Source organism: Candoia aspera, chromosome 2 (assembly GCF_035149785.1).
Source record: "Candoia aspera isolate rCanAsp1 chromosome 2, rCanAsp1.hap2, whole genome shotgun sequence".
NCBI classification, from domain to species: domain Eukaryota; kingdom Metazoa; phylum Chordata; class Lepidosauria; order Squamata; family Boidae; genus Candoia; species Candoia aspera.
In genome coordinates, this window is record NC_086154.1 from 12,465,507 (window position 1) to 12,485,296 (window position 19,790).

General features: G+C 43.8%; 1 protein-coding gene across 1 annotated transcript in view; it reads right to left on the reverse strand.

Annotated features, from left to right (window-relative positions):
* The window catches only part of SLC44A4 (solute carrier family 44 member 4), a 55,408-nt gene extending 36,026 nt beyond the window's left edge, over positions 1-19,382 (reverse strand). Inside the window, exon 1 of the mRNA XM_063291233.1 lies at positions 19,180-19,382. Within this exon, the coding sequence (XP_063147303.1) occupies positions 19,180-19,225 (46 nt within the window). The 5' untranslated portion in view covers positions 19,226-19,382. The remainder of the gene's footprint in view (positions 1-19,179) is intronic.
* Positions 19,383-19,790: the final 408 nt, after the last annotated feature.

Below are 19,790 nucleotides of genomic sequence, written 5' to 3' on the forward strand. Positions count from 1 at the left end.
TATATAGAAAAACACACGCACAGGAAAGATAAAACGCCCATTTGTTTTAGCTGTAAATAAAGAGACTTCTGCTTAACCATAAATAAGGAAGTTTGCTGTAACTCTGAGATCAGGAACCATCTATGAAAAGCAGACATTCATGTTGGTGCTGACAGAGCAGAAACTATTGTAATAAGCAGACACATTTCATTCTATTAATAATGATTGGCTAAATTTTAAACTAAAAAGACCTATAAAAAGGATGGAGAATCAATCTCTTTGGGCAGACATCTTTGGGTGAATAAACATTCTTTGACTTCCATTGATCATCTGGTCTTGCTTTAATCCCGGCTTGGGAAACAGACAAATAAAGAAAGGAAGGGGTTAATCCTTCTGACAGGTCTAGAAGTATTTCAGAAAGAAGAGGTGGTTGCATAAAGTCTGCATATGCTGATCTGTGTGGCTGAGTGCACATTCAGACATTATTACTAGAGTTTAATTTAAATACAGGCACGATGCAACTCACAGTGGTGGAGAGGGTGCAGCACTGAATTGTGTACCTCTTTCCACCTTTGGCCACTTCCAGACCCCCACTGTTTTTCCTTCCCAGGGTCGGAAGGGAGATTCGGCAGTCCTTCAAATAAAACAGGAGCATCCTGTGCCTCTTCCAGATGTTGCAGGATTACAACTCCAAGCCTTCCTCCCTACTCGTCATGCTGGAGTTTGCAGTCCAGCGACAGAATGACCAGGTTTCCCCCCTCTCAAATAGACGCCTGCCTCCCCAGCTTTCAGACATGAAGCTCCGGCATAATTATTCTTGGTTAAATGCAGGAAAAGGGCCACCGACATCCTCGAAGGAGAAATCTAGTACACCAGCAAAGTTGGTTGCTTGGTACTCTATGAACCAGGACCAAGAGGTTCTACTTTCAATGGCTGAAGTAGGGCCTGTGCTAAGGACAACTAGGGAGAAGAATATCTTGGAATGTGCATAGATGCCCCCACCCCAGTTTGGTTATGACAACCAGGAGTGCCACATCTGGTCATTCAAAGAAAGCATCTCCCAAACACAGGTGTCTGCAGAGGTTCCTCAACAGAGTCCAGTTGGTGGCTGTGACGGTGTGATCGAACCTCTGCTGTTTTTTTATGTGTGTTGGACACATGACACACATAAAAAACAGGCAGATCTTCAGGGGCCACCATCTTGATTTTTTTGACCATACCCTGTGGACACTCCTTCTCCCAAAGACATGAATCTCAATTCAGCAGAGCTTCTATGTCCAAGCTGGGTCAGCTAGGAGCTCCCTTTCCAAAATGATAGCTATAAAATCCACAATAAACAACAGCAGTGTCCCTCCAAATCCTGGTCACGTACATTGGCAGCCCAGAATTTCATGGCAATGATACATTCTCCACATTGCCTGTTTTTGACATTTGGTGCTAGCTGAGAGATTTCATCTGCTCACTTCCTTATTGTAAGCTACTGAAGTGTAAGAAACTTTCCAGAGTGGAGAACCCCAATATATTGTGTCTCCAAGTAGAGACCAGCTTTCCCCAACTGGCATTTTTGCAGATGTGCTGAGAATGCCATTGCTAAGTCCTCAGTCAGCATGGCTGCCCAACTTGTCTAGAGGGCACGAGTTTGGGGAACAATGCGGTATCTTCTGTTCCTACATGATAAAGAAAAAGTGTGGTATCTCGGTCTGTTTGTTTGTCACCTTCACCTCCAGGTCAATCACAAATCTAATAATGAAACTATTAGGTCCAATGCCTTGATATAAGAGATAAATGGAGAAAGGGTGACGTAAAAAATTAACCAGGAAGTAACTAAAGATCTCTGAAAACAATCCAGAGATATGCCAGAGGATAAGAAAGGTCACAGCCAAAGTATGCAAATATCATAAAAGGGACACCTTATTCCTGAAATATTATCCTTTTTTCGTTCCACCGATGACAAGATCAACATGTCAGATCTTTTTCTCCCATGTTATCCACCTGGAACCAATCCACCCACATGGGACAAAAAAGGCATTATTTTATCTTTATTTTTGTATGTTTATTGCTTTTATTGTAATTTCTTTGTTCAATTGTTGTGAGCCGCCCAGAGTTGTTGAGAGTTGGGTGGCATACAAATTTAATAAATTATTATTATTGTCATTCTTCTTTGTTAAAAGGTTTGTTTGTTGTTGTTTATTCGTTTAGTTGCTTCTGACTCTTCATGACTTCATGGACCAGCCCACGCCAGCGCTTCCTGTCGGTCGTCAACACCCCCAGCTCCCCCAGGGACGAGTCTGTCACCTCTAGAATATCATCCATCCACCTTGCCCTTGGTCGGCCCCTCTTCCTTTTGCCCTCCACTCTCCCTAGCATCAGCATCTTCTCCAGGGTGTCCTGTCTTCTCATTGTGTGGCCAAAGTATTTCAGTTTTGTCTTTAATATCATTCCCTCAAGTGAGCAGTCTGGCTTTATTTCCTGGAGGATGGACTGGTTTGATCTTCTGGCAGTCCAAGGCACTCTCAGAATTTTCCTCCAACACCACAGTTCCAAAGCATCGATCTTCCTTCTCTCAGCCTTCCTTATGGTCCAGCTCTCGCAGCCATATGTTACTCCGGGGAACACCATTGCTTTAACTATGCGGACCTTTGTTGTCAGTGTGATGTCTCTGCTCTTAACTATTTTATCGAGATTTGTCATTGCTCTTCTCCCAAGGATTAAACACCTTCTGATTTCCTGTCTGCAGTCAGCATCTGCAGTAATCTTCGCACCTAGAAGTACAAAGTCTTTCACTGCCTCTACATTTTCTCCCTCTATTTGCCAGTTATCAATCAAGCTGGTTGCCATAATCTTGGTTTTTTTGAGGTTTAGCTGCAAGCCAGCTTTTGCACTTGTTAAAAGGTTTATTTAACCTTATTTACTTCATTACAAGTTTTAAAAAATGCACAAAAATACTAAAAAAAACCCCAACTAACACCAAAAACCCTAGATGACAGACTATAAACCAAAAACCAAGAATCATTAATAAACATTAATTAATTATGAATAAGAACCAATAATAATAATGGGAATAATAATAGTTGAGGAAAAACAATTGGAAAAAATTACAGAATACTGGGACTTGCAAATTGAAGCTAAAAGCTTATGGAAAAAGACATCCGCTGTTATTTATTTATTTATTTATTTATATTTATTATTCACACTTCTATTACTGCCCATCTCCCCCCAAAAGGGGGATTATTACAACAAACGTGATTGGAGCCCTTGGAACAATATCTAAAGGACTCCCTTGATGTTTGGAAATTTGGAATTTATCAGACCTAAACACCCTAATTTTACAAAAGAACCACCCTGCAAGAACATATTCTCAGACATTACTTTAATAATTCTTAGGTCCTTGGTTAGGACTTGAATTATTAGGCTTCTACCAGTCTTAGACTGTGAATTTAATTGTAGATTACCAAGAATAACAACAACAACAACAAAATAAAATATATGAATAAATAATATAAATTAGCATAAATGATAATAAATGACAAGCAAGCGGGGGGGGGGGGCTACAGCAGGATCAGAAAAGTTGAGAAGGTGGCCACAACTTATTTTTTTAGTTTTTTTTGTCCAAAAATCTAAAAATCTTTTTAAATTTTTATAAATTACCCAAGGTGGGGAACACACCCAATACTCCTTCCTCCTCCTTTCCACAGACCATGATTCTTAGATCTTCTGTGACATGTAATACAACCCTGACAGGAAGCACTGTATCACCGGTGTGATCCTCCTCTGCTGATTCATTGTATGCTGTGACGACTTGATAATCCCAGTCCAGCCAGTTAACGTAGGCCCACGTTCTATCTCTTTGCCCCGTGCTACGCATCTCCTTCATCAAACCCCACGGTTTCCCTGTGTTTAAGCATGAGGGCAAAAGCAGAATGTTCAATTAATACTGGCAAAACATGAAACCATGGCTGTTGGTTTCTGATTCTGGTTAATGTTAACTAGAAAGGATGGCCAGTCAATATTCACATGTCATGCTTATGCATAGAGGAACCACATAGAATGGGGGTCAGTTCTGCACGCCCTAGTTTAAAAAGGGCATCAATACACTGGAGGAAGTCTGAAGAAGGGCTACCAAGATGGTGAAAGGACTGGAAACCAAGTCCTAAGAGGAACGGTTAAAAGACCTAGGTATGTTTAGCTTGCAGAAAACAAAGTTGAATGGAGACATGATAGCTGTCTTCAAAAACTGAAGGGTGATCACATTTCAGAGGGTTTGGACTTATTCTCACTTGCTCCAGAGGTTAAGACTAGAACAAATAGGATGAAACTTCAAGGATGTAGATACAGGTTAGATAACAGGAAGAACTTTTTGACAGTAAGAGCTGTCAATCAATGGAATAGGTTACCACATGGAATAGTTTCTTCCCTCTCACTGGAAGTTTTCAAAGAGAGGCTGGATAATCATCTATTGGAGATGGTATAGTGAATCTTGCAGTGTGCATGGGGTTGAACTTGACCTCTTAGGTCCCACCCAGTTCTAAGGGGGGCAGTGTGTTCATTCACATTAGCTACAATCACACATAACTTGCTAAGCCCTATGTGGGTTTGGTTTGGGTTAAGCATCCCTGAACCAAGCTAATTGTGGTTTGTTCAGTAGACTATTATTAAAGCATTGCTTAGCATGTAACATGAACCCAACCAGAAAGCAGCCAGAATGGCATGGTGTGAATTAGTCCAGATGGTGCAAGCCAGCTTTGACTTGTGATTGGAAGCCAGCGTTTTGGTCCACTGAAGAAAGTTGGTCAGGGAATGGCAAAGTCATGTGATGTGGATCAAGTCTCCAGTGAACTGGTCCAACCAAAAACGCAAGTGGTTTTCTTCTAGATCAGTGTTCCTCAACCTTAGCAACTTTAAGATGGGTGGACTTCAACTCCCAGAATTCCCCAGCTGGTCCACATATCTTAAAGTTGCTAAGACTGAGAAACACTGTTCTAGATCTGGGGAGCAAAGAGTGTGGCCTTGCCAACCCAAACTTGGCATAACTGTCCTGCTATACTTACACACTCACTGGGAGTACCATCAAGAGCACACCAAGAAAGCCAGTGACAGGATTTTGCCACATATAATCATTCTGATGACAGAGAGTTCCAGGAAGTAGATGTAAACAAGCAGAGCAGGAACAGATTAAGGATTAGAGGTGACTTACATGGGCCGTGGGTCAAAATCTGAACCCTGCCTTGGTTGGACTGACAGCCTGTTTCCAGGATCTCGTTGTGCTGGCCAAGAGGGGGAAAGGATCAGATGGGATCGGATTGTACTTGTTCAACTGTGCAAAGGACAGGAAAAACACCCAGGAGCTGTCTGTGGATATCTCAGCGCAACTGCATTCTGCTACTTGGTTGGTGGCTGCCTTAAGGATTTGGAGGCACGCTACAATTGCACGCCTGTACACTGTGAACCATTGTCTGGAGTCTGACCCTGACCCTCTGCACAGCCCAATTATATTCCGTCTATACAGAAGTCTCATTAAAAATATTCTACTTTTAAGGAAACTGAACCTTAAAAGTTTGTGGTTTTAATAGATATATGTATGTATTAATTCTATAGTGATGCTGTTTTAACTGTTGGTTGGGAGCTGCCCAGAGTTCGATATAAAATGGGCAGCTATATAAATGTTTTAAATAAATAAAACCGTGGCTTGTTAAAACATGGTTTATTGACGAGGTTACGACTGGCTACATGCCTACAGTATACTAAGCCCAAATCAAACAATCCCCTTTTTTATCTGATTTTTATTGAAACTTTTAAAAAGAAGATAAAAACTAATACAAACTAATACAAAGTAAGGAAGAAAGAAAGAAAAAGAAAGAAAACAGAAAGAAAGCAGAAAGTGCAAGAAAAGAAAAAAAGTTGAAGAAAAATAGAAAAGAAAGAAAAAAGATAAAAGATAAAAGAAGAGGCTTCTGATATTCTTCACAGCAGTTAAGTACAATTATATTTTAACCTCTCTCTGTAAAATTGCATCATAATACTCTTCTTTCTATAATCTAGCCAAATCAAACAATCCCCATTGTTGCTTAGGGTGTTGGTTGTTGTGCAAATCAGGCCAATGATGGAGTCTTGTCAACTGTAGGCTTATGACCAGTTCAAGAGTTTGCACATTGTATTAAAAATATTGTGCGATTGGTTTGTGATTTAAAATGAAGCAAAGCCACCTGTTATGCCTTAGATTTGTATGTAAACCAGGCCACACTGGCTTGTGTTCCCATAACACACTGAACTACAGTTGGCAAAACTCACTTAAGGCATAAGCCAAAGGGATTGGAGAGGTCCAAACCACTATTAGGCTAGCCAAGTTCCAGTGATCACTGAGCTTCCAACCAACTTGAGCTAAGAGTGCAGAGACTGGTCATGCAGTTCACATTTAGGCTTACAAAGAATTAAAAAGGAGTATATGCATCGTTGAGAACCAGTTTGGTGCAGTGATTAAGGCATCACTCTAGAACCCATATTAAAGGCAAAACTGAAATACTTTGGCCACATAATGAGAAGACAGGACACCCTGGAGAAGATGCTGATGCTGGGGAGAGTGGAGGGCAAAAGGAAGAGGGGCCGACCAAGGGTAGGATGGATGATGATGGATAGATGGGGAGCTGGGGGTGTTGACGACCGACAGGAAGCTCTGGCGTGGGCTGGTCCATGAAGTCACGAAGAGTCGGAAGCGACTAAACGAATAAACAACAACTAGAACCCAGGAGACCATGAGTTCTAGTCCCACCTTAGACATGAAGCCAACTGGGTGACTTTGGGCCAGTCCCTCTCTCCTGGCCTTAAGAAGAAGACAATGGCAAACCACTTCTAAAAACGTTGCCAAGAAAACTGCAGGAGTCAAGACTGATTTGAAGGTACAATCAGCCCACCGCCCTCAAAGCATAGTTGATCTTTGTCAGAGAATTACCCTAGGTCTGGAATGTGGATGGGGATGCTGGAGGAATTTGGGGCTTTCCCCTGTCCCAAATAAGAACATTCCTCTTAGTTTATCAAAAACAGAGATGCCGGACTAATTGCCAAGTGTTGTTCTTTTAACCCTTTGACCCTCAACCCATTTCAGGAGAAAGGGGAAGTTGTAAAGACATTCATTATCTGCCTCCTTGCCTCAACCCATTTCAGGAGAAAGGGGAAGTTGTAAAGACATTCATTATCTGCCTCCTTGAAGAGGTTACATTTGTGAAGGCACACAGTTCCTAAATCAAAGCCATTCACAATCCAGGGAGGAGATCCGCCTAAGCAAGTCGGTTTCGAATTTATAGAAGGAAATTGCAGCAGTTCACTGGGGTTCACCTCGTATTAAACAGAGAGATGAGACAGATAGAAACAAATTCAGAGGCTCAACTAATACAAGTTGCTGAACTAATGCTAACATTGTTAATGCACTAGAAATATAAGACGGACTACATTAAAAAGTTACAGAAGGCTCAGCTTTGCCTCCACTACAAAATTGTAGCTGAACTCAGTGCACAAACCTAGATCATTGGTTCAAGGTTCAGTGTATTGTGTGAACCCAGAAAACAGGGTTAATGCACAGAGCCATTCAAACCCAGTCTATGGCTTGTCTAGAGTTACCAGATATCCAAACAGATAAAGGAGGACACAGATCATTGGAAATGTGGACAAATGGGGAGGCGGGGAGGAGGACACGCTAACTCAGCCTTCCTCAACCTTTTGACCCTGGAGGAACCCTTGAAATATTTTTCAGGCCTCGGGGAACCCCTGCACATTCAGGCTCAAATATAGGCCAGAAGTTCCAAAATTATTATATTCATTTCATGGGTAGGCCTGCATACATGCGTTAACAGTGTTTCTTAAACTAAAAATAAAGAATGAAACTTGCCTCTTTTATGTGAAGCTGCCTGAATCTGAAATAATGTTTTTAGTGACCTCTCGCAAAACCCTGGTTGAGAAACCCTGCACTAACTGTTTAACTTTCTTGGTGACAAAAATTACAGTGAAAAACTGCAAAAAAAATGTACTTAGGCCTACATGTATATGAAATTACTTTTTCCAGCATCAGAAAGACTGGTTTTTCAATTGCAACATTTTTCCAACGAATCTTTATCTTCAGGAATACATGCCAACAATAATATAGAATTGATGACAAAGCGCTTTCCAAATTTCACCATAGAAACATACGACAGGTTATGTGAGCCACAGACCACAGGGATCACAGATTTGAAGGGGCTGGATTGAAGCCGATTGCTGGAATCAGGGAATAAATTAAATAACGTAAATCTAGGCTATCAAGTCTGTCAACAGATGAGGGAAAGAAAGAAGCAATTTACAAGGTCACAATACACAAAAGTGTGAATGACTATGGTTGTGAAAACAGTCCAAAATGTAAAAAAAAACCTCTCAAAAAGCCAGACAATGTTTGATTTTAAAGTTATGCCTGCCGAACGGAGACTATAAGGACAAAAAGGGGGATGTGTCTTCCTTTGGCTGAATGTCTGATAACTCTAGGCTTGTCTAAGCAATCGTGCTTTTAAAAAATCTTGTTGTGCTTCAGAATCTGAAGAAAACAACTGCGTTAGCATCATCTGGATTTTCTTGCTGGGCCCTCAAACAAGCAAACACAACTTCATGTCCTGGGAAATCAAAATGGCGTAAATGGGGAATGAGGAAGTGGGTGAGGTGGCTGCCAAAATATCAACACCGGTGGGAACCGTCAAGATTTGGGGGACCTGCAGTTACCAAGGCTAATAGGTGCTATTGCTGATCCAGATGATCTACTGATCCAGATGATCTGCTGCCCCATTTAAATATGCACTCTCTTTTCCTGCATATTTTGCATTATTCTTACTATTACAAATTAAATTTGTACGCCATCCGTTTCTGGTGGCTTACAACACCACAGACAATATACTAATTCACAGTCCAGTCCCCCAATTCCCCAAAATATACTATCCAAAATATAAGCAACAAAGCAAAATATTGATCATATCAATAAATAATAGAACGATAACAGTATAAAAACAGCAGTTAATGATGTATAGTATATTGTATAAAATGAGATTGTATGTTGTGTTGTAAGCCACCAGGAATTGGTTTCACCAACTTCTGGAAGGCCATTACAGAGGGAACCAGTCAGTCTAGCTTCTGCAGGAAGGCTCTTCTGGAGTATTGGAGAAACTACCATTCCTGGCCTCTTGGAATCGGGGTATCACCAATACCCAGTGGGGTAGGAGATCTACCACGGTAAGGCAGGCTTCATCTCTTGGTCTCTGCCATGGTCCCAATGAGATCTTGTCCTCTTGGCCTTGCTTTTTCTGAGGAAGGAAAAACTCCCAGTTTCTGGGCTGGGAGCTTTCCTTCCACTGGGAATATCCAACAAAAGGGGTGGTCAAAAAAGTCAACATAGTGGCTGCAACCTGAGAAGCAAAACCTTCAACTTGTGTTTGATACACTTTAGAACAGCCTTTCTCAACTTTTTGACCCTGTTGGCTGGGGAATTCTGGGAATTCCACACATCTTAAAGTTGCCAAGTTTGAAAAATGCTGCCCTAAAGCCTTAGTCTTAGCCCACACATCTGGAGGGCACCAGTTTGGGAAGGATTGCCAATTCCTCCCCCTGCTAAGTCCAAGATGCAGTAACAGCCCCATGGAGAACAGATGATTGCAGAGTAAAATGAATTCTATAGCAGAAAATGGTCTACAACAGGGACAGGCAACTTTCAATTTTGCTAGCCATTTTTGGTGGCCTCCAGATCTCCCCCCTCCCAAGATGAGATTGTCAAGATTTTGTGGTGACTCACCAAATAACCACAGCAAAGTTTGCTTCCACTTTTCAGCCAACAAGCAATATCCATGCATCCCACACACTTATACACGTTTTTAAAACACATCTAACGCCCCAAATATGAAGAAAAGGGGGATTAAAAAAAATCTTCTCTTTCCAGCTCTAGTCCATGAAAATAACTACAGTTTGAACAATGCAACTCCAGCTTCAGAAAGGGTGCCTGTTTCTGGTGCGTGACTGTAGCAAGGACAAATCTGGGCAGAGCCCATCAGCATGAGGCTATGTTCCAAATGCATCCGTGGAACATTGGGGTTAGGACAGCAAGCATACTGGGAAATTCAGCGACTTTCTCATTATCCTGGTTGTTATTTTACTACTTCTGCTGTCTCTGTACTGTTATTAATTGTTTCAAGAACAAGACAACAGTTCTAAGTCCGGGAAGCCTTTAGTACCTCAATACCTGCCTGGATCTACTGACCTATTTGTCTGTCTTCCTAAATCCAACCTGAAGCTATGAGCAACCTTGGGCAGCTATGCTACAGTAACTCCTACACTAACTTTCTCACAATGCTTTAAGACATTGCCACTACGGGGCACACTGAGAAATGGAAATGCTTGTTTGATCCAGCGGTCCAGAGCTATTTCCCACCAGGTAAAACTTCTGGGGAGTTACAGAAGTTGGTTGCAAACAACTCCTGGTGACATCACTTTCTTGGCCTCATCCACATAATTTTCTTGGAAGTAATAGTGGTTTGTCATTCTCTGCTTTTTTTCTTCTTCTGACTTCCTAGTCTAGCCTGATTATGTGCAGTCAAGTTGTTGTTGACTCCTAACAACCACATAGATAGAATTTCTCCAAGACAATCTGTCCCTAACCTGGTCCTTCAAGTCTTCCAAGGGTACTCCTATTGCCACTGTACTGAGTCCATCCCTTTGCTGCCGATTGTCCTCTTCTTCTCTTTCCTTCCACCTTTCCCAGCATCAGAGCCTCCTCCAGAGAGCTGGGTCTTTGTATAAGGTGTCCAAATAGGACAAATTAAGCCTGGCCCTTTGTGCCTCAAGTGAGAACTCCAGGTTGATTTGTTTGATGATCCATTGGTTGTTGTCTTGGCTGTCCACAGTATTTTCAGGAGTCTAGCCTACAGCTTGGAATTCCTAAGCAGCAGACTTAAACAGCCTGAACTCAATGCCCCTTAAGGGATGCCTGGAGCAGTCTATGGTTTGGCAGGCCAAAGAATCCTCCTCTCTGCTGTTAGCATCTTTAAAGATAGGAGAGTGTTGGTCCAGAGGCCATTTCTAGTAATTGCTAGAAACCAGGAGACGGTGAGTTCTAGTCCTGCCTTAGGCAGGAAAGCTGGCTGGGTGACCTTGGGCCAGTCACTCTCTCTCAGCCCAGCTCACGTCACAGGGTTGTTGTTGTGGGGAAAAGAGGAGGAGGAAGGAGTACTAGGTATATTATTTTTATAAATAACTTGAAGCGGCGAACATACCTAGGTGGGATAAAAAAATCTAAAAAATAAATGGATAGTCCACATTTTTGGAATGAAAGGATCAAACAAAAGTCCTCTGTTTCTCTCTTTCCCTGCTGTCTTCTTTGTTGAATGCAGAGTGCTTTAGGCAGATGCCGAGCATTTTGGGGGGAGTGGGGAAGAGACCCAGGATGGTTTTTCAACAAGAAAAACAACTTTTATTGAAGCCTCTGCCTGGCTTACATACACTCAACAATTTTAAAAATTTTGTAGCACATTGTTTTCTGTCCTTCTCACTGTCTCTAATATGCACATTCAAGAAATCCACTTCAATTTTAAATGTTGGTTTGAATGCCTCCAAAGCAACACCCTTCACTTTTCATGCTCAGATCAAGCTGCATTTTTATGAAATAGCATAACACAAGTGGCTGGCTAGGAAATTACTATTAGTCAACAGCAACAGCAGCATACCAGATAAATCGGTGGGGGTGCATTGGTGATAAATTAGTGATGGTAACTAGCTGAGCTTCCTTACTATATATGTGTGTGTGTTTGTGTGTGTGTGTTCCATTCAGGATGTGGTATTGCTGTTTTTGATGTAATTGCTGTTTTATTATGGGTACTTTTGTACCAGAGTTCAAGGAAGATGTTGCCAAACTAACATGTTTAAATTGTTATACTTATGTTATAAATGCATATTTGCCAGGACATTTCCTCTTTAGAAAAGACAATCAGAAAAGATGAAAGCAAATACCATCTCATAATCAGTTTTTCTTCTTGCCTCCCAGGGCAATGTACTACCTGTAGTGACTCCAGTGAATTATATTTTTATAGTTTAATTGGATTGTATTCATATATACTGCACAGCACATCTATTTTCCTAGTTGGCTGTTTTGGAAGAAGTTATAGTCTGAAAGCTCTGATATAAATAATATTCATTACTAGTAGCAGAGAAATGTAGTAACATATATAACCAGGAAGTAGAGCTATGATAAAGAAATCACTCTTGCACATACGCAGAGTCCTTAGGCGTCATTCCACTAGGTGAATGCAGGTGACCACAAAACCTCCGGGATGATGGTTTCAAGAACAGGGTGTGTCAAAAGAAAAATGTCTCTCCTGCAGTAAGAAGTAGGAGGCATTCAGTGAAGCAGATTTTAACAGACCTGGAAAGAACAAATGTAAGACACTGAAGAAACTTATGGAACTCATTGCCACATGATGTGAAGATTTGTTGTTGTTTATTCGTTCAGTCGCTTCCGACTCTTCGTGACTTCGTGGACCAGCCCACGCCAGAGCTTCCTGTCGGTCGTCAACACCCCCAGCTCCCCCAGGGTCGAGTCCGTCACCTCTAGAATATCATCCATCCATCTTGCCCTTGGTCGGCCCCTCTTCCTTTTGCCTTCCACTCTCCCTAGCATCAGCATCTTCTCCAGGGTGTCCTGTCTTCTCATTATGTGGCCAAAGTATTTCAGTTTTGCCTTTAATATCATTCCCTCAAGTGAGCAGTCTGGCTTGATTTCCTGGAGGATGGACTGGTTTGATCTTCTTGCAGTCCAAGGCACTCTCAGAATTTTCCTCCAACACCACAGTTCAAAAGCATTGATCTTCCTTCGCTCAGCCTTCCTTATGGTCCAGCTCTTGCAGCCATATGTTACTACTGGGATGTGAAGATAGCCACTCAAAAGCCAAACCAGCATCCAGCCTAGTAAGCTGCACTGTAAGCAAGATGATACCTACTGCCCTGGCCTTCTCCAGAGCACCTCCCTGTAGCAGAGCTGTTTTCTTGCTCCTCGGCTCCTTCTATCCCCCTGAAGATGCACTTCAACCTGTCATGCAGAACTAAGCCAGCAGGCAAGTTTCATTCCATAGCCAGTAGCTGCCAGGTTAGATAAGCCAAGATGCAATTAGTACAGTGCAGGATGAGATGAAGGACTGAGGGCAGATGGGTGGACTTCCACAATTCCCAGTCAGCATGACTACAGGCAGACCCCCAGCTTGCAGAAGGATGCTTTAGTAGATCCCTCCCTCCCCTCAGTCCCTAATGGTCTTAATTAGAACTTAGCTCATGGTTTTTGGATCACTGCTCTCTTGCAGAGATAATTAAGAAAGATCTTCCTCATCAGTTAATGAAGGGACCTAGCTCACTTTGCTTTTCCCAACCTGGTTCCCTCCAGACATGCTGGGAATTATGGGACTTGAAGTCCAACACTTCTGGAAGGCATGAGCTTGGGGACAGCCAAGTCCAATTTTCTGCGTGTTGCTTCCTGCTTGCTATAGAAACAAGAGAATGAAACGTAATCCAGGACAATTATTCTTATTTGCTTTGTTTCATTTCCTTGTTCTGCCCTCTCCTTTCCCTCCCCTTTGTTGGGCTGCGCCTTAGGTCAAACATACCAGTCAGTTTCCTTGGATTTTTTCACCTCCCCTGTCCATCATCTGAGGAGCAGGACCCCTGGCCAATCTGTTTAAGATTCATTCCTTTGAGAAGCATTTGAAAGATGCATTTTAAGATACGTCTGAGGAAACTAAGCAGACTCATTCCACCATTAAGAGAAACAATTCAGGGGAATTCACCAATCATAATGTAAATGGGATTGGGAGGTGTTTGAAAAATCACCATTTACAGCGGTGTCTTGGGGAGGGGGGTCTAAAGAATCACAACACACATAGAAAAGGGGCATGTATGGTTCTGACTACTATCTTGACGTTATCAACCCCCTCCCTGCACCCATTCTTGGCCATTAAAGTTAATAAAATGTGTCCAGGCATCCATTTTCCCAAGAGGGAGCTTGTTTGAAATGTAAGTAGCCTCCAGCTCATACAAGCAATGCTGCTTTAGGATGGCCATGTGCCTCTTCAGTTAGAGAAAACAGGCCTTGATTTGAAGGGTGCCCATTTCAATGTGGTGTCTGCTTGGCGTTTCTCCATGATTAACTTAACCACAGTTTACCCAACCCAATTGAACCCAATTTTCTGCACTGGCAAAAGACACCGAACTATAAATTAGTCACCGAGGCTGGGTTTCAAAGAATACATGGTAAAAACCAATGCACTGGTTTGTCTTTCAATGTGTCAGGCCAACACTGCCGGAGTTTGGTATGGATGTCAAAAATGATAAGAAGGAAGAGCAGCTGGGATGTTGAAGTTCCTCTACACAGATAGAGCCTAGGCAGCATGGCAGTGTCGTGGTCACTGTCTTCCCCCTTTGGTGGTATAAATTAAATAAAAATACAAACTATGCAAGTACAGGTAGTCCTCGCTTAACGATCACAATTGGGACAGAAATTTTGGTTGCGAAGCAAATCCAACCCAGTTTTACAACCTTTTTTGCAGCAGTTGTTACAAGAATCATTGTGTTCTTTAAGCGAGCCACATGGTCATTAAGCGAATCACGTAGTTCCCCATTGATTTTGCTTGCCGGAAGCTGGCTGGGAAGGTTGAAAATGGTGATCACGTAACCATGGGATGCTGCAACGGTCATAAATGCAAACCAGTTGCCAAGCACCCAAATCATGATCACGTGACCACAGGGACGCCATGATGGTCATAAGTGCAAGGACCGGTCATAAGTTGGTTTTTCCAGCACCGTCATAAGTCCAAACCATCATTAAACAAATGGTCATTAAACAAGGACTACTTGTACATGCATATACGTGCATGTGGGCATCTGGGCTGAACTGTAAGAATTAACACAGGACAAATTTTGGGCATGTTTACTCTGTCTTGTGGGGGTGACGCTTTTCCTTGGGGGAATATAGAAATGGCCACCGTTCTGCTTGCAGAGCTCAACTGAATGCAGACAGTGGCTTTAATCCTGGAATCTGAGCCATGATCGATCCAGCCTGTGCCATTTCATCACATGGCTCTAGTTCTGCAGGAAGTTGGGAAAAGTCCCCCTCCCGCCTTGTAACAGGGGAAAATTCTTCCTGAAAATCTCAGAGTTTAAGGCTTGAGCCTGTCCATGTAAAACAGAGGCTCTGTCCCTAAGGTTTCACTTCTAACTATTTCACATCTTCTGACGCACGTTCAGCAGGCAGCCCTGAGGCTATCATTGTTGTGATATCTGCAGCATATATATTAATTTGAGAGCTGGGCGGAATAATCTTCAGGAGTCTGGGCTGAGGTATGATGCAAAGTATGATGCAAAGATGCAAAGTGCTCAGGGCCAATATTTACTTTTTTTTCTGAGTTTGGGGAAAGGAAGCTGAGTTTATTTATTCTTAAAATGAAAATGTATGTTCAAAAAGTATGTTAATCGTATTTTGAAATATACTCCTTCCTTTCCTTTCCTTTCCTTTCCTTTCCTTTCCTTTCCTTTCCTTTCCTTTCCTTTCCTTTCCTTCCCTTCCCTTCCCTTCCCTTCCCTTCCCTTCCCTTTCCCTGATTCAGAAATCAGGGAACCCCATTATTTTCAGAAGGGGCACCCGGTGGTCATGGAGAAATCAGGCAGCCCAGGAATGTCTGCAGAGAGGATTCAAAAAGGTCAAGTTGGTGCCCATGACGGTGTGATTGAAGCCATGCCCCCCTTTTTATGTGTGTCAGACATACGCAATGGCCATAAAAAGGGGATTGGCTTCAACCATGCCACCATCCTGACTTTTTTGACCCCCACCCCCCATGGCTGCCTTGACATGGCCTGTATGAAATCCTGCGGCCTCAGGTTAGCCAACCTTGTTTGCTGGGAAAAACTAAATGTTTTCTTCCCCGCAAGATTACAGGTCTAATTTTAGACAGAGCAGGAAAGGTGACAAAGAATAAATTCAAGATAAACCTGCAGAACTGTTTCTTGACCCTGAGTGCTTAGTCCAAGATACCGATGGAACATTATAAAAGTAAATTATTAACCCAATGTGATTGTGGCCATTTTTTATACTGTGGCCCTCAATTCATCAAGAGTAGCTCCTGCTTCCTGCTCACTTTCATTTTTACACACACGCAGACACCTAGACTTCCTGGTTTCTCAGACCAAGCTGCTTTCTATGGCAAAAGACCTTCAAACCGATTGCACCACGCTTGTAATTCCTCATACGATCAGAGTGTCAACAAGATCAGGTCGTGGAGTTGTTTGCCAACACATGACAGATATTAGTTCCCACCCTTCAATAAAAGTTACTTGGTCAATTTATAGAAAGGGATGCTGTAATGGAAGAATTTGCAGTATCTGGGATTAGTGAAGCGTTCAGAAGAATTGTCTACCTCAACAGGGAAGTTATCTTTGTTGCGTATAAAGCCTAGTAACCACACAGACAGTTTTTGAAATCATGGGAAGGGAAGGAATTAGGGAAGGAATTTTGAGTAGATGACCTAGGGTCCCACCTAGCAGAATGAGCTGGAAGACTGGCTGATCACATTTTGAAAAAAGTGATATTGAAAGAGCCCCCATCTTAGAAAGACCACTCAGTCTTGAGTCAGAGAATTGACTAACTGCATTAAAAGACAGCTGTCTGCAACGGGGGGCAAAAAAGTCAAGATGGTGGCTGCAACTACACAATTCAAGCCCTGCTCCTTGTTAACATACAGATAGTCCTCGCTTAACAACCATTCATTTAATTATAGTGTGACGTTATGACAGCCACGGAAAAAGTGCTTTATGACCTGTACTCACACTTACAACTGTCGCAAAACCTCGCACTACCCCACGCAGTCAATTCTGGCACTTGTCAGCCAGCTTGCAATGATGACCAGTTGCAGTGTCCTGTGGTCACATGATTGTGATTTGTGACCATTTTTGCCAGTTTCTGGCAAAAAACGTCCATTGGGGAAGATGGATTTGCTTAATGACCATTGTAAAAATGGTCATAAAATTGGGTCTGGTCACATGGTGACTCACTTAATGACCTCACTGCTTAACGACCAGTTTTCTGGTCCCTATTGTGTTTGTTAAGTGAGGACTAATACACGATGCATGTAAAAATGGGTGTGGCTTTGATCACACAACCACAGCCACCACCTTGACTTTTGACCTCCCCCATGGACATCCAGTTTGATATTGTTGTTGTTGTTCAGTCGTTAAGTCATGTCCGACTCTTCGTGACCCCATGGACCAGAGCACACCAGGCCTTCCTGTCTTCCACTGTCTCCCGGAGTTTACTCAAATTCATGTTCATTGCATGGGTGATGCCATCTAACCATCTCACCCTCTGCCGTCCCCTTCTCCTTTCATCTTCAGTCTTTCCCAGCATCAGGGTCTTTTCCAGTGAGTCCTCTCTCCGCATTAGGTGGCCAAAGTATTTGAGCTTCAGCTTCAGTATCTGTCCTTCCAATGAACAGTCAAGGTTGATTTCCTTTAGGATTGACTGATTTGACCTCCTCGCAGTCCAATACCTGGCATAATATCCCATAACATGCTAAGATGCGTCATGCCATTTCTTTAGTTTTTGCTCAGCAAGTTGTGTGAACCCAGATAATTGTGTTGGGAAACAAACTATCATTGATCATCATTTGATAGTCTAGAATCCTGGGGGAACTGAACCTCCGTGATTAACTTTGACACTGGGCCTCATGTAATTGGGCTGAAAAGGAGCCTTGCTTTCTGATATATTCTCAGCAGTCAGCTCACTGAACAGCTTAGCCCTGGGTATCTCGTTCCAGCTGACCGAAGGGGCTCAAGCACGGGTTGAGGACTTTCCTGCTGGAAGTGCCAGAGATGGAGTTCAAAATCCTCCTGCAAAGCAACCTTATGTTCTGCTTCGACGACATTTGCCTTCTTACTGCAAAACAGGTATTACTATAGGGAGCTAGTCTGGTGTAGCGGTTAAGACACCAGGCTAGAAACCAGGAGACTGTGAGTTCTAGTCCCACCTGAGGCACGAAGCCAGCTGGGTGACCTGGGGCCAGTCCCGCTCGCTCAGCCCTAGGAAGAAGCACACAAGGGCAAACCACTTCCAAAATCTTGCCAAGAAAATTGCAGGGACTTGGCCAGGTAGTTGCCAGGCATCAAGACTGACTAGAAGGACCCAAAAAAAAAAAAAAGGTATATGCATCCCATGGAATCTTCCTTTCCTGCTCCCCCAACCCTAATTAGAAACTCAGCTAAGCATCCAGGAAATGAATCCATTTATTCCAACTCTCCAGATGTAGCTGGATTCCAGGTGCCAACAATCTCTGCTAGCCTGGGCAAATCAATCATGGGACCTCATTGCTCCACTCTCTTCTGCCCCTTGAGTATAGTCTACAGCAGTGTTCTCAACCCCGGGAACTTTAAGATGGGGGGACTTCAACTCCCAGAATTCCCCAGCCAGCTGAGCTGGCTGGGGCATTCTGGGAGTTGAAGTTCCCCCCATCTTAAAGTTCCCGGGGTTGAGAACACTGCTGTAGACTGTCTAGAGCAGTGCTTCCCAACCAGGGTAAATTACCCAAAATTGGGTAAAAATGGTTTTTGTTTGGGTAGCCCAATCACACCAGGAACATTTAAATTGAGTTTTACCTGCCTTGGACTTTCTGATAAGGGGTTCTGGGCAATGAAGGAAAAAGTTTGGGAAGAACTGGTAGACCCTGGAGGAGAAAAGCCGGAATACAACTGCTTTAAGTGAGTTACAAATAATAATAATAATAAAGTTATCGGCGAAGACCCAGCTTGGGTTTAAACTTCCTCTTCTCCCCAAACGAGAAGAGCCAGGAATTAAACCGGGGCGTGTGCACCAGTACGAAGAGGAAGCAGGAGCGATCGGCCGTCAATTTTCCCCAACATCCAGAACTTCAAACTTTTTGCTTAAAAAAAAAAAAATCCTTCAAAGGATTTTTGTCGTTCCAAAGATCCCCGCCGCTCGCCCCTTCTCCAGTACAAACGTCACACAACGCCCCTCGATCTTAGGACAAGCCTACAATAGAAAGGTGGCGTGCGGGGGGCGGGCAGGCTGGGGTTTGCTCCCGCCGCCGGACTTTCCAGCCTCAACCCTCCGCTTTCGCCCTGGACGCCCGAGAGCCGCGATCGGCTGCGGGGACTCACCGTACTCGTCGGAAGGACCGGCGTCTTCCGTCTTTTTGCCCCCCATTTCGAGGCAGGAGAGGAGGGGAGGAAGGCGGCTCCCCCCGACACTGCGGAGCCCCGAGCGATGGAAGGCGAGCGGCCAAGGCTCGGAACGGGGCGATTCTGAGCTGGAACCTGTTGCCTGGCAGTGCCCCCTCCGTCCGCGCTGACATCACCGCCGCCCTGCCCCGCGCCCGGCCCCACACCTGCCGGCCACGCTCACCTGCCGCTCGCCTCGGCCACGCCCCCTGCCGGCCAGCGGGGCGGCCGTCGCGCCGGCCCGGCCGCTTTAACCCCCTCTGCGCCGGCGCTGCGGGGCGGCTGTCCTCGCCTTGCACCGCCCCCCAAATCCCGTCAGGACGCAGCTGCTTGACCCTTTGGGTCCCGAAGAAGGAGGACTTCAGGATAACTTTGATCGGTCCCCTGGTAGCGCGGGGGCGGGCCCGGGAATGGGTTCGCTATCCCACCGGGGTTGGTTTAGTCGCGGTTTGGTGCCTCGGATAAATCGCCCCTAGCCGGGGTGGGCTCCGACTACCGAAGAGCCAGATTATAAAGCAGGTGAAGACATGTATATAGCGGGATGCAGGCAT